This window comes from Pristiophorus japonicus, chromosome 8 (genome assembly GCF_044704955.1).
Source record: "Pristiophorus japonicus isolate sPriJap1 chromosome 8, sPriJap1.hap1, whole genome shotgun sequence".
In the NCBI taxonomy this organism is placed as follows: domain Eukaryota; kingdom Metazoa; phylum Chordata; class Chondrichthyes; family Pristiophoridae; genus Pristiophorus; species Pristiophorus japonicus.
In genome coordinates, this window is record NC_091984.1 from 64,619,243 (window position 1) to 64,634,915 (window position 15,673).

At 44.7% G+C, this 15,673-nt stretch overlaps 1 protein-coding gene across 3 annotated transcripts in view; it reads left to right on the forward strand.

The window, feature by feature from the left end:
• The window catches only part of eps15 (epidermal growth factor receptor pathway substrate 15), a 188,263-nt gene that overhangs the window by 44,117 nt on the left and 128,473 nt on the right, over positions 1-15,673 (forward strand). For all 3 annotated transcript variants that reach the window (XM_070886884.1, XM_070886882.1, XM_070886883.1), the window contains 3 exons: positions 39-104; positions 525-650; positions 12,963-13,022. In XM_070886884.1, coding sequence (XP_070742985.1) covers positions 39-104; positions 525-650; positions 12,963-13,022 — 252 coding nt within the window. The remainder of the gene's footprint in view (positions 1-38; positions 105-524; positions 651-12,962; positions 13,023-15,673) is intronic.

A 15,673-nucleotide genomic window follows, 5' to 3' on the forward strand; every position in this document is an offset into this window, starting at 1 on the left:
CAATTCTTATTTATGAATCTTGTCACTTTTCTTCTTAGAATGATAGAAACAGTCCATTGCTGGCTGGTGGAGCAGCACCTGTTGATGTTCCCTGGGCTGTGAAGGTACAGCATTTTAAATGTTGAGTTACAACTTGGGCTCCTTTTGAGATTTTAAACTACCCAATAAAAGATCTGTGATTGAAAGTGGGGTTTGGTTTGACAAATGATCTTTTAATAAACATTTTTTAATGTAAACGCTGTATGCATTAAGTATATATTACTTAAAAGACGACTCATTGATTAGGTTTTTAAATTATTTTTTCAGGAAGTCCATCAAAATTCCATTCTTAATAGCTAGAAACTTGTAAACCAGCCAGTAAACTTTTGAACATTTTCCAGTTAAATTGTTTTCTTTTAAAGGCCTTCAATCATAACATTGGAAATAATTTTAGTTGAAAATCTATACATGTGTAAATTAACATTTGCAAGAAGAATTCCTGGTTTAAAGTCATTGACACATCTGTTTTAATATATGAATTGCAGTTGGAAGAAAAGGCGAAGTATGATATAATTTTTGACAGCCTTCACCCTGTGAATGGTTTTCTGTCTGGTGATAAAGTGAAACCCGTGCTTCTCAACTCTAAGCTACCTGTGGATGTCCTGGGAAGGGTAAGAATAAAATTATACTGAAAAATGTACACTATATTATACTCAAAAGGGAATTCAGAATGTATGCTATTTGTCTGCTATGATATTCGGCCTACTGAGTCTGCGCCGGCCCATTCAAAGAGCAATCCAATTAGTCCTTCCCCGCTCTTCCCTCATATCCCTGTAATTTGTTTCTCCAAGTATTTATTCAATTCCCTTTTGCAGGCTACTATTGAATCTGTATCCACCACCCGATTGTGCAGTGCATTGTGTAAAAATGTTTTTCCTCATGTTGCCTCTGGTTCTTTTGCCAATCGCCTTAAATCTATGTCCTCTGGTTATCGACCTTTCGGCCATTGGAAACAGTTTCTCTTTATTTACTCTACGTAAATTCATGATTTTAAATGCCTCACTCAAATCGCCTCTTAACCTTCCCTGCTCTAAGGAGAGCAACCCCAGCTTCTCTAGTTTATCCAACAAAATTGTAAGCCCTCATCATTGGAATCATTCTAGTAAACCTCTTCTGTGCCCTCTCCAAAGCCTTCACATCCTTCCTAAAATGTGGTGCCCAGAATTGGAAAAAATACTCCAACTGTGGCTGAACTTAGTGTATTATATAGGTTTAGCATTACCATCAAGCCAGGGGACCAACCCTGGTTCAACGAAGAGTGTAGAAGAGCATGCCAGGAGCAGCACCAGGTGTACCTAAAAATGAGGTGCCAACCTGGGGAAGCTGCAACACAGGACTACATGCATGCTAAAAAGCAGAAGCTGCATGCTATAGACAAGGCTAAGCATTCCCACAATCAATGGATCAGATTAAAGCTCGGTAGGCCTGCTACATCCAGTCGTGAATGGTGGTGGACCATTAACCAACTAACGGAAGGTGGAGGCTCCATGAACATCCCCATCCTCAGTGATGGCAGAACTCAGCATGTGAGTGCAAAAGACAAGGCTGAAGCATTTACAGTCATCTTCATACCAGAAGTGCCGAATGGATGATCCATATCGGCCTCCTCCTGAGGTCCCACCTTCACAGAAGCCAGTCTTCAGCCAATTTGATTCATGTGATATCAAGAAACGGCTGAGTGCACCGGATACAGCAAAGGCTATGGGTCCCGACAACATCCCAGCTGTTGTACTGAAGATGTGCTCCGGAACTAGCCGCACCTCTTACCAAGCTGTTCCAGTACTGCTACAACATTGGCATCTATCCGACAATGTGGAAAACTGCCCAGGTATGTCCTCTCCACAAAAAGCAGGACAAATCCAATACCACCATACCAGGCCACACCACCCCATCAGTCTACTCTTAATCATCAGCAAAGTGATGGAAGGTGTCGTCAACAGTGCTATCAAGCGGCACTTACCAATAACCTGTTCACTGATGCCCAGTTTGGGTTCCATCAGGGCCTCTCGGCACCAGACCTCATTACAGCCTTGGTCCAAACATGGACAAAGGGACTGCATTCCAGAGGTGAGGTGAGAATGACTGCCCTTGACGTCGAGGCAGCATTTGACCAAGTGTGACATCAAGGAGCCCTAGTAAAACTGAAGTCAATGGGAATCGGGAAAACTCTCCACTGGCTGGAGTCATACCTAACACAAAGGAAGATGGTTGTGGTTATTGAAGGTCAATCATCACAGCTGCAGGAGTTCCTCAGGGCAGTGTCCTAGTTCCAACCATCTTCAGCTGCTTCATCAAAGATGTTCCCTCAATCATAAGGTCAGAAGTGGGGATGTTCACTGATGACTGCACAGAGTTCAGTGCCATTCGCAACTGCTTAGATAACGGAGCAGTCCGTGCCCACATGCAGCAATACCTGGACAACATTTAGGCTTGGGCTGATAAGTGACAAGTAATATTCGCGCCGGAATAGTTTCTCACTCTCAATTCTGTCCAGACCCCTCATGATTTTGAACACCCCTATCAAATCACCTCTCAACCTTCTCGGCTCTAAGGAGAACAACCCCAGCTTCTGCAGTCTACACTCATAACTGAAGTCCCTCATCCCTGAAACCATTCTTGTAAGTCTTTTCTGCACCCTCTCGAAGGCCTTCACATCCTTCCTAAAGTGTGGTGCCCAGAATTGGACACTATGCTCCAGTTGAGGCAGAACCAGTGTTTTATAAAATGCTTTCAACCTGCCCTGCCTCCTTCAACGATTTGTGCACATATACCCCCAGGCCTCTCTTTAGAATTGTACGATTTCTCTCCTTATTCTTCCTACCAAAATGGATCACTTCACATTTTTCTGCATTAAATTTCACCTGCCATGTGTCCGCCCATTCCACCAGCCTGTCTATGTCTTTGTGAAGTCGATCACTATCCTCCTCACTGTTCACTATACTTCCAAGTTTTGTGTCATCTGCAAGTTTTGAAATTGTGACCTGTACACCCAAGTCTAAGTCATTAATATATATCAAGAAAAGCAGTGGTCCTAGTACCGATGCCTGGGGAACATCACTGTGTACCTTTCTCCAGTTTGAAAAACAACCGTGCACCACTACTGTTTCCTGTCACTTAACCAATTTCATATTCATGCTGCCACTGTCCCTTTTATTCCATGGGCTTCAACTTTGCTGGCAAGCCTATTATATGGCACTTTATCAAATGCCTTTTAGAAGTCCATGTACACCACGTCAACCGTATTGCCCTCATCAACCCTCTCTGTTATCTCAATAAAAAAACTCAGTCAAGTTAGTTAAATACGATTTGCCTCTAACAAATCTGTGCTGGCTTTCCTTAATTAATCTACACTTTGTCCAAGTGACTGCTAATTTTGTCCCTATTATCGTTTCCAAAAATTTACCCGCTACAGAGGTTAAATTGCAGTTGCTGGGTTTATCCTTGTACCCTTTTTTGAACAAGGGTGTAACATTGGCAATTCTCCAGTCCTCTGGCACCAGCCCTGTATCCAAGGAGGATTGGAAGATTATGACCAGTACCTCTGCCATTTCCACCTTTATTTCCCTCAGCAGCCTAGGATGCATCCCATTAGTCCTGGTAACTTATCTACTTTAAATACAGCCAGTCTTTTTAGTACCTCCTCCTTATCCATTTTTATCCCATCCAGTATCTAAACTACCTCCTCTTTCACTATGACTTTGTCAGCATCATCTTCCTTGATAAAGACAGATGCAAAGTACTCATTTAGTACCTCAGCCGTGCCCTCTGCCTCCATGCGTAGGTCTCCATTCTGGTTCCTAATCTGCCCCATCCTTCCTCTTACTACCCGTTTCCTATTTATATCCCGATAGAAGACTTTTGGATTCCCTTTTATGTTAGCTGCCCATCTGTACTTGTGCTCTCTCTTTGACCCGCTTACTTCCTTTTTCTCTTCCACTCTGAATTTTTTATATTCAACCTGGTTCTCACTTGTATTCTCAACCTGACATCTGTCTTACTTTTTCTGCTTCATCTTACTCTCTCTCTCGTCATCCAGGGATCTCTGGCTTTGATTGCCCGACCTTTCCCCTTCGTGGGAATGTATCTCGACTGTACCCGAACCATCTTCTCTTTAAAGGCAGCCCATTGTTCAATTACAGTTTTGCCTGCCAATCTTTGATTCCAATTTAAAAACAGAGAATGCTGGAAATCTCAGCAAGTCAGGCATAGAAACATAGAAATATAGAAAATAGGTGCAGGAGTAGGCCATTCAGCCCTTCGAGCCTGCACTGCCATTCAATGAGTTCATGGCTGATCATGCAACCTCAGTACCCCATTCCTGCTTTCTCGCCATATCCCTTGATCCCCCTAGTAGTAAGGACTATATCTAACTCCTTTTTGAATATATTTAGTGAATTGGCCTCAACAACTTTCTGTGGTAGAGAATTCCACAGGTTCACCACTCTCTGGGTGAAGAAGTTTCTCCTCATCTCAGTCCTAAATGGCTTACCCCTTATCCTTAGACTGTGACCCCTGGTTCTGGACCTCCCCAACATTGGGAACATTCTTCCTGCATCTAATCTGTCTTAAACCCATCAGAATTTTAAACGTTTCTATGAGATCCCCTCTCATTCTTCTGAACTCCAGTGAATACAAGCCCAGTTGATCCAGTCTTTCTTGATATGTCAGTCCCGCCATCCCGGGAATCAATCTGGTGAACCTTTGCTGCACTCCCTCAATAGCAAGAATGTCCTTCCTCAAGTTAGGAGACCAAAATTGTACACAATACTCCAGGTGTGGCCTCACCAAGGCCCTGTACAACTGTAGCAATACCTCCCTGCCACTGTACTCGAATCCCCTCGCTATGAAGGCCAACATGCCTTTTGCTTTCTTAACCGCCTGCTGTACCTGCATGCCAACCTTCAATGACTGATGTACCATGACACCCAGGTCTCGTTGCACCTCCCCTTTTCCTAATCTGTCACCATTCAGATAATAGTCTGTCTCTCTGTTTTTACCACCAAAGTGGATAACCTCACATTTATCCACATTATACTTCATCTGCCATGCATTTGCCCACTCACCTAACCTATCCAAGTCACTCTGCAGCCTCAAAGCATCCTCCTTGCAGCTCACACTGCCACCCAACTTAGTGTCATCTGCAAATTTGGAGATGCTACATTTAATCCCCTCTTCCAAATCATTAATGTACAATGTAAACAGCTGGGGCCCCAGCACAGAACCTTGCGGTACCCCACTAGTCACTGCCTGCCATTCTGAAAAGTACCCATTTACTCCTACTCTTTGCTTCCTGTCTGACAACCAGTTCTCAATCCATGTCACCACACTACCCCCAATCCCATGTGCTTTAACTTTGCACATTAATCTCTTGTGTGGGACCTTGTCGAAAGCCTTCTGAAAGTCCAAATATACCACATCAACTGGTTCTCCCTTGTCCACTCTACTGGAAACATCCTCAAAAAATTCCAGAAGATTTATCAAGCATGATTTCCCTTTCACAAATCCATGCTGACTTGGACCTGTCATGTCACCTCTTTCCAAATGCACTGCTATGACATCCTTAATAATTGATTCTATCATTTTACCCACTACTGATGTCAGGCTGACCGGTCTATAATTCACTGTTTTCTCTCCCTCCTTTTTTAAAAAGTGAGGCCACCCTCCACTCGATAGAAACTGATCCAGAGTCTATGGAATGTTGGAAAATGACTCAATGCATCCGCTATTTCCAAGGCCACCTCCTTAAGTACTCTGGGATGCAGTCCATCAGGCCCTGGGGATTTATCGGCCTTCAATCCCATCAATTTCCCCAACACAATTTCCCGACTAATAAGGATTTCCCTCAGTTCCTCCTTCTTACTAGACCCTCTGACCCCTTTTATATCCGGAAGGTTGTTTGTGTCCTCCTTAGTGAATACCGAACCAAAATACTTGTTCAATTGGTCTGCCATTTCTTTGTTCCCCATTATGACTTCCCCTGATTCTGACTGCAGGAGACCTACGTTTGTCTTTACTAATCTTTTTCTCTTTACATATCTATAGAAACTTTTGCAGTCCATCTTAATGTTCCCTGCAAGCTTCCTCTCGTACTCTATTTTCCCTGCCCTAATCAAACCCTTTGTCCTCCTCTGCTGAGTTCTAAATTTCTCCCAGTCCCCAGGTTCACTGCTATTTCTGGCCAATTTGTATGCCACTTCCTTGGCTTTAATACTATCCCTGATTTCCCTTGATAGCCACGGTTGAGCCATCTTCCCTTTTTTATTTTTACACCAGACAGGGATGTACAATTGTTGTAGTTCATCCATGCGGTCTCTAAATGTCTGCCATTGTCCATCCACTGTCAACCCCTTAAGTATCATTCGCCAATCTATCCTAGCCAATTCACGCCTCATACCTTCAAAGTTACCCTTCTTTAAGTTCTGGACCATGGTCTCTGAATTAACTGTTTCATTCTCCATCCTAATGTAGAATTCCACCATATTATGGTCACTCTGCCCCAAGAGGCCTCGCACAATGAGATTACTAATTAATCCTCTCTCATTACACAGCACCCAGTCTAAGATGGCCTCCCCCCTAGTTGGTTCCTCGACATATTGGTCGAGAAAACCATCCCTTATGCACTCCAGGAAATTCTCCTCCACCGTATTGCTTCTAGTTTGGTTAGCCCAATCTATATGCATATTAAAGTCACCCATGATAACTGCTACACCTTTATTGCATGCACCCCTAATTTCCTGTTTGATGCCATCCCCAACATCACTGCTACTGTTTGGAGGTCTGTACACAACTCCCACTAACGTTTTTTGCCCTTTTGTGTTCTGCAGCTCTACCCATATAGATTCGACATCATCCAAGCTAATGTCCTTCCTAACTATTGCATTAATCTCCTCTTTAACCAGCAATGCTACCCCACCTGCTTTTCCTTTTATTCTATCCTTCCTGAATGTTGAATACCCCTGGATGTTGAGTTCCCAGCCCTGATCATCCTGGAACCACGTCTCCGTAATCCCAATCACATCATATCCGTTAACATCTATTTGCACAGTTAATTCATCCACCTTATTACGGATACTCCTTGCATTAAGACACAAAGCCTTCAGGCTTGTTTTTTTAACACCCTTTGTCCTTTTAGAATTATGTGGAGCATAATTCAGGCAGCATCTGTGGAGAGGAAAACAGAGTTAACGTTTCGGGTCGATGACCCTTCATCAGAACTGCCGAATGTTCGAAAAGAGCACATTCTTAAGCACTGAAAGGGAGAGGGGAAGAAAGAACAAACGGGAAGGTCTCTCATAGGGTGGAAGGCAGGAGAGATTAGCGAGACAAAAGGCATGATGGGCTGAATTAAAATGGTAATGATAGACGTTAGAAAAAAGTTAATCTGGCTAGGGTGTGAATGGCGTAGTAATGACCAGCTGCCATTATAGACGAAGAGAAGAAAGAAGGAAAAAAAACCATAAGATGGGGGGAGGGAAAGGGAGCTAAAGATGGCCAGAGGTTATGCTCTGAAATTGTTGAACTCGATGTTTAGTCCAAAAAGATGAGATGCTGTTTCTCGAGCTTGCCTTAAGCTTCATTGGAACAGTGGAGGAGTCCAGGATGGAGATTTTAGAGTGGGAGTGGAGTGGAGTGGAGAATTAAAATGACAGGCGACTGGAAGTTCAGGGTCACACTTACGTACTCAATGGAGTTGTTCAGCAAAGCGGTCACCCAATCTACGCTTGGTCTCCCCAATGTAGAGGAGACCACATCGTAAGCAGCGAATACAGTATACTAAATTGAAAGAAGTACAAGTAAATTGCTGTTCCACCTAGAAGGTGTATTTGGGGCCCTGGACGGTGGAAAGGGAGGAGGTAAAAGCGCAGGTGTTGCATCTCCTGCGCTTGCACGGGAAGGGGAGAGGGTGCTGGGGGTGACTGCGGAATGGACCAGGGTGTCGCGGAGGGAGTGGTCCTTTCAGAACTCTGAGAGGGGAGGGGAGGGGAGGGGAGGGATAGATATGATTGGTAGTGGGATCACGTTGGAGGTGGCGGAAATTGCGGGGGATGATCCGTTGAACATGGAGGCTGGTGGGGTAAAAGGTGAGGACAAGGAGAAGCCTGTCATGGTTCTGAGAGGGAGGAGAAGGGGTGAGAGTAGAGGTGCGGGAAATAGAATGGACACGGTCGAGGGCCATGTTAACCAGAGCAGAGAGGAATCCTCGGTTGAGGAAAAAGGAAGACGTGTCAGAGGCACTAGTGTGGAAGGTGGCATCGTCAGAGTAGATGCGACAGAGATGGAGAAACTGGGAGAGTGGAATGGAACCCTTTATAGAATGCGGGGTGGGAGGAAGTATAGTCCAGGTAGCTGTGGGAGTCAGTGGGTTTATAGTGGCTACTGGTCCTCCCCAGTCTATCCCCAGAAATGGAGACCGAGAAGTCAAGGAAAGGAAGGGAACAGGTGGCGATGGACCATGTGAAGGTGAAGGAAGGGTGGAAATTGGATACAAAGTGAATGAAATTTTCAAGTTCAGGGCAAGAGCAGGAAACGGCACCGATACAGTCATCAATGTACCAGAAAAAGAGGTGGAGGAGGGGACCCGAGTAGTACTGGAACAAAGAATGTTTCACATATCCCATGAAAAGGCAGGCATAGCTAGGACCCATGCGGGTTCCCATAGCAACACCTTTAATTTGGAGAAAGTGAGTGGAATTAAAGGAGAAGTTGTTCAATGTGAGAACAAGTTCAGCCAGGCAGAGGGGAGTGGTGGTGGATGGGGACTGGTTGGGCCTCTGCTCGAGCAAGAAGCGGAGCGCCCTCAGGCCATCCTGCTGAGGGATGGACCATGAACCCACTACCGAACATCAAGCCATCATTTCCCAGATCGTCACTGACCTCATCTCCTCTGGAGATCTACCCTCCACAGCTACCAACCTCACAGTTCCCCAACCCCGCAGAGCCTTCTTTTACCTCCTTCCCAAGATCCACAAACAGCCTGTTCTTGCCCCACAGAACTTATTTCTTCCTATCTCAACTCCATTTTTTCTCCCCTTGCCCACTCTCTTCCCACCTACATCCGTGACTCCTCCGACTCCCTCCATCACTTTAACAGTTTCCAGTTTCCTGGCCCCAACCATCTCCTTTTTACCATGGACGTCCAATCCCTCTACAGCGATCAGCCTCTGCAAGGTAGAGGTCGGTTCGCTAAACAACAATAGCGCCACTCTTGTCAGCAGGTTTAATGACAAGGTTGGGGTTGGATCTGAGCGAGTGGAGTGCTGCAAGTTCAGAGGGAGGTAGGCTGGAGTGAGTGAGGGGAGCAGAGAATTTGAGACGGCAGTTTGCAATGAAAAGATCGAGAAAGGGCAAGAGGTCAGAGGGAGGGGTCCAGATAGAGCGAGAATTCTGAAAGCGTGAGAAAAGGTCAGCTGTGCGGGGGGGAAGACTCCTGGCTGAAGAAGTGGGCACGGAGACGAAGGTCATTACTATGCCATTCACACCCTATCCAGATTAACCTTTTTCTAACCTCTATCATTACCATTTCAAATCGGCCCATCATCCCTTTTGTTTCTCTAATCTCTCCTGCTTTCCACCCCATGAGAGACCTTCCCTTTTGTTCTTTCTTCCCCTCCCCCTTTCAGTGCTTAAGAATGTGCTTTTTTTGAACATTCGGCAGTTCTGACGAAGTTTCATCGACCCGAAACATTAACTCTCTTTTTCTTTCCACAGATGCTGCCTGACCCGCTGAGATTTCCAGCATTCTCTGTTTTTATTTCAGATTCCAGCATCCGCAGTATTTTACTTTTGATCCCAATTTACCCAGGCCAGATCCGTTTTCAACCAATTGAAATTGTCTTCCTCCAATTAAGTATTTTTAACCTAGATTGCTCCCTGTTCTTTTCCATAGCTACTCTAAATCTTATGATACTGTGATCACTATTCCCTATTGACACTTGATCTACTTGACCCACCTCATTCCCCAGAACCAGATCCAGCAATGCCTGCTTTCTTGTTGGGTCGGAAACCTACTGATCAAGAAAGTTTTCCTGAACACACTTCAGAAATTCTTCCTCTCTCTGCCCTTTACACTATTACTATCCCAGTCTATATTAGGATCATTGAAGTCACCCATTATTAACCTTTATAGTTCTTGAACCTCTGTAACTTCCCTGCAAGATTGCTCCTCTATATCCTTTCTACTAGTTCGCGACCAATAGAATACACCTAGTAGTGTAATGGCGCCTCCATTGTTTCTCAACTCTAACCAAATAGTTCTGTCCTTGATCCCTCCAGGGCATCCTCTCTCTCTCTCTCTCTCTCTCTCTCTCTCTCTCTCTCTCTCCAGCACTGTAACATTCTCCTTAATCAAACTGCCACCCCACCTTCTTTCTTTCCTTTCCTATCTTTCCTGTACACCTTATATCCAGGAATATTTAGTACCCAATCCTTCCCTTTTTTGAGCCAGGTCTCCGTTATCGGCATGACATCATATCCCCATGTGTCTATTTGCGCCTGCAGCTCACCAACCTTATTTACCACACTTTGTGCTTTCACACACATGCACTGTAAACTTGTCTTAGACCTTCATGTATTCTCTTAGTCTGACCCCACGTAATACTGTATTATTTCTTACTCTAGTACTTTCTGTCTCTCCCAATCCTTTGTGCACCTTGTTTTTTTTTTCTAATATTACATCCTGGTGTGCCCATCCCCCTGCCAAATTAGTTTAAACCTTCCCCAACAGCACTAGCAAACTTCCTCCCACCCCTGTGAGGGCATTGGTCCCAGCTCTGGTGAGATGCAACCTGTCCAGTCTATACAGGTCCCACCTCCCCCAGAACTGGTCTCAATGTTCCAGGAATCTAGAGCCCTCCATCCTGCACCATCTCTCCAACGATGCTTTCATCTGCTCAATCCTCCTATTTCTATACTTACTAGCTCATGGCACCGAGAGTAATCCGGAGATTACTACCTTTTTGAGGTCTTGCTTTTTAATCTCTTTCCTAGCTCCCTAAAATCTAACTGCAGGACCTCATCCCTCTTTCTACCTATGCCGTTGACGCAGATATGGATCACGACCTCCCCCCTCAGAATATTCTGCAGCCGCTCAGTGACATCCTATGCCCTGGCACCAGGGAAGCAACATACCATCCTAGAATCACGTCTGCGGCCGCAGAAACACCTGTCTGTTACCCTAACTATCGAAGCTCCTATCATTATTGCTTTCCCGATCTTCCTCCCCACCCCACCCCCATCCCACCCCTGGTACAGCTAAGCCACTTGTGGTGCCATGGACTTGGCTTTGGCTGTACTCCCCAGAGGAACCATCAGTACTAAATACGAATTGGAGAGAGAGATGCACTTTGGGGACTCCTGCACTACCTGCCTGGTCTTCCTTGTCTGTCTGACGGTCACCCATTCTCTCTTTGGCTGCACACTGTTATGCTGCGGGGTGACCACCTCCTGAAATGTGCCATCCACGTAGCTCTCAACCTCATGGATGCACCGCAGTGACACCAGCTGCTGCTCAAGCTCCGAAACCTGGAGCTTGAGCTCCTCCAGCTGACGACAGTTCCTACACGTGTGGTTGTCCAGGACACGGAAAGCGTCCTGGAGTTCGCGCATGACACAAGATGTGCATTCAACGGAACCGAGGTGCCTGCCACTTAATAGACTATTAAGTAACCTGACATAAGTAAACTTAAGACTTAAAAAAAACTATCAACTACCTTGTGCTGACGTCACTTACCTCCCTCCAGGCTCTTGGGCCTACCTTTATCTATGGCTGCTCCTCCCTCTCTCCCGCAGTTCCGCTCTCGTGTCTGTTAACTTAGAGACCTTTGGTTCTGTGGCTCCACTTCTCCTTTTCAGTCAGATGTCTCATATGCCTTGCTCCTCTCCACTGAATTCTTACGCTCACAAAATTCCACCACTCTGTTTGCATTCTCCAAGCTCTGTGCTCAAGCTCATTCAGTAATACTTGCAAGCATTAGGGGCCAGATTTTGCTGTACGAGTAACGGTGAGGCTAACAAGACTCTATTAAAGAGTAAATCGGACAGCAACTTCCGGCGACTGCACATGCACAGTAAACACGGAAATCAGGAAGTTGAAGTCTGATTTGCCCTGCCCTTCCAGTCTGATTTGCCCTGCACTATAACAGGGTCTCACGAGGGACTCGGCATTGAAATACATGGAACAGCTGTACTTGCGTGATATATACCCACTAAACTTGCCAGAAACAGTGACGGCTTGTCCAGTGTAAGTACATTTTTAATGGTGTCATAAGTTTTAATTATTGCCAAACAGCCTCTCTAGCACTGAAAATTACTTTAACAAGTGTGGAGTCTCATTCCTTCAGATTTTAATTATTGTTGGAGATTTTAAAAAAGATATAAACAAAATGTAATTTACTTTTTTAACTTTTTCTTTGTTTCTTTAATCTCTTTATCCTTTCTTTATTTTGCTTTCTGTACCTGATTTGGTATAACCACAACTTGTATTTATATAGCAGCTTTAACGTAGTAAAACGTCACATGGTGCTTCACAGGAGCATTATAAAACAACATTTAACACCAAGCCATATAAGGAGATATTGGGGCAGAATTAGACACTGAATTACTTATTCTAACTGACACTTCCTGGTTCAGACTCTGCGCTGCTTAGTAATAATTTTTCAATCTGATTGGTTAAGGAGACACACAGTTGCTTTCCCTGTTCACACAGGTCCCAGATCCCCTGTAGGGGGCACTGTGCTGAAATGGCTTTCTAATTACAGCAAGTTCCAGTATAAATTCCCACATAAAGTCTGTGGGCAAGTGTAATAAACGACTGGCACCATTTGTTTCCCGCTGAGAGCAAATTCTAGCCCGAGATGATTTGAGTTAGAAAGAATGTTCAGTATTGAACAGGTTAAATCCTTAACTTTACTTTTATTAACTTTTAGGTCTGGGACCTCAGTGATACTGATCGTGATGGATTATTAGACCGTGATGAATTTGCTGTTGTAAGTTGCAAATTAATTGTACAGATATCTCTCTTGATGCTAAAGGCTGCCTGATGATTTTTTTACATTTCCTACATGCATGTATAATATGTGATACGCAAGCTGGATTGTACAACAAGGCAGTAGTGAGTTTTAAAATGTCCTCTGATATCTTGTTGAAATAGCCAATATTCTTGGATCAGCCTTCATATGCAGTGCGGTCAAGGATATTTTACTGCAGGAAGCGTCAAAGCCAAGGCCAATTGTACCCCCCTGAACCATACCTCAGCTGAGACTAGCTAATGCAGCACAAAGCGGAATTGTACCTGGACCACCGTAGTCTGTATGACTCAGTTATTCGCTGTTTTGAATCACTAAATCATGTGAGAAATTAGGAATTCTAATATCAAACAGCGAGTGTGACACTTGCCAATTTATAGTGCTCCTTGATCCTGAGTTGTATTACATCCTTGAAGTTTAATCCAGCGTATGTGTTTTATGGCTAAAATTTATGGTCTGGTTCTGACGTGTTTTAAATTTTATTTCTAGTGTCGGGTCATTGTGCACAGGAGGTGACAGCTCCTCGCAAGTGAACCACATAATTTGAAATGCAGTGTTACCAAGTTTTAGTTGACGAATGTTACAGGGGACTAGGAAACTTGATTACAGTTTTAGAATGAGGTTTGAAGACACCTGCATATATTATAATTAATCACATTACTCCTAGGTTGGAACACGTTAAATGCAGAAGCATGTCTTAAGGGTTCAGATGCCTGAAATTATGACCGTGAAACTTGGAACAGTACATCAGTATCGCCTGAGAACCTCAAGGTGTTTTAGTGCGTGAAAACTCAGCAGCCCCGATTTTGCGGTCAGCGCCGTTCATTAAACTTACAATTGCCCAGAGACTTTCTGTTGGCTTTTGCACTGGAACTTGCAGTTATTAGAAAGCAAAAACAGCATAGCGCTCCCCTACAGGGGATCTGGGACTGTGTGAACAGGGCAAGCAACGATGTGTCTCCCTAACTAATTACATTGAAGATTCCTTACTGAGACAAACAGTCTAAACCACAAAGTGTAAGTCAGAATATTTAATGCAATGCCAAATCATGTACAGAAAACACAATCGAGAGGGAAAGAGAGATGGGATTAAGAGAGAGCTAAAAGGGACAGAAAGAAAATCTCCAACAATAATTAAAATCGAAAGGAATGAGCCTCCATAATTTTCAGTGCCAGAGAGGATGTTTGGCAGTAATTAAGACTTACCATGCCATTAAAAATTCACTTACACTTGAATGGACAAGCTCTAACTTTTTCTGGCGTGTTTAGTGGGTATCTAGTGGGTAAGTACTGCAACGTCGTACCCTTCACGTATGTGAATGCTGAGTCTCTTGGCGAGATGCTGTTTTCGGGAAGCTTCTGGAGGAGCAGGGCAACTCGGACAGCAACTTCCTGGTTTCCGTGTTTAACTGCACATGTGCGGTCGCTGGAAGTTGCTGTCTGATATACCGCTTAATAACTGAGCGTTGATAGCCTCACCATTATTTCTACCGCAAAATCTGGGCCAACATTAATTTGCGTTCATTATTATAGAGAAAATAATGCATTCCCATTGCTTACCATTTTAACAAAATGAACATAACATAAGATTTGGAGCAGGAGTAGGCCATATGGCCCCTCGAGCCTGCTCCGCCATTCAATAAGATCATGGCTGATTACCGATAAATAGAAATAAATAAATGAAATAAATATAAATAGAGCTGGAGCGCGGACCCTGGAACATTGTAGGCCGCCCTGACCTGTGTGAGAACACCACCGCAGGTCGGGGCTATAAATAGAGCTGGAGCGCCAGGCCCTGGAACATTGTAGGCCGCCCTGACCTGTGTGAGAACACCACCGCAGGTTGGGGCTATAAATAGAGCTGGAGCGTCAGGCCCTGGAACATTGTAGGCCGCCCTGACCTGTGTGTGAACACCACCGCAGGTTGGGGCTATAAATAGAGCTGGAGCGTCAGGCCCTGGAACATTGTAGGCCGCCCTGACCTGTGTGAGAACACCACCGCAGGTCGGGGCTATAAATAAAGTTGGAGCGCCGGACCCTGGAACATTGTGGCGGAGGTGCGGCGAATGAGAGTGTGGGGCCCAGAAGAACCGAGGGTCCAGGGCAGTACGGACTTGCCCACACTGTGATATGTGTGCGCACTAGGTCTGTGCAGCAGAGCTGGTCTCCAGACATCCTGGTTAATCCTTGCCACTGGATAAAGGCCTAGAATGTACAGTGGTCACCACACATTTTTTTAAAAAAAATCCACGCACAGGCATCTTCCACCCCCTCAACTGGAGTTCAGGACTGGAACATCGGGTCCTTCATTGAAACATCTGTGAACTCTTTTGGAAGCAAGTCATCCTTGTTCGAGGGGACAGCCTATGATGATGATGATGATGGCTGATTATCGACCTCAACTCCAGTTTCCCGCCCGATCTCCATAGCCCTTGATTTCTCTAGAATCCAAAAATCTATCTATCTCAGCTTTGAATATTCTCAACGACTCCGCATCCACAGCCCTTTGGGGTAGAGATCCCAACGATTCACAACCAGTCAGAGTGAAGAAATTCCTCCTCATCTCAGTTTTAAATGGCTGACCCCTTATCCTAAGACTGCCCCCTAGTTCT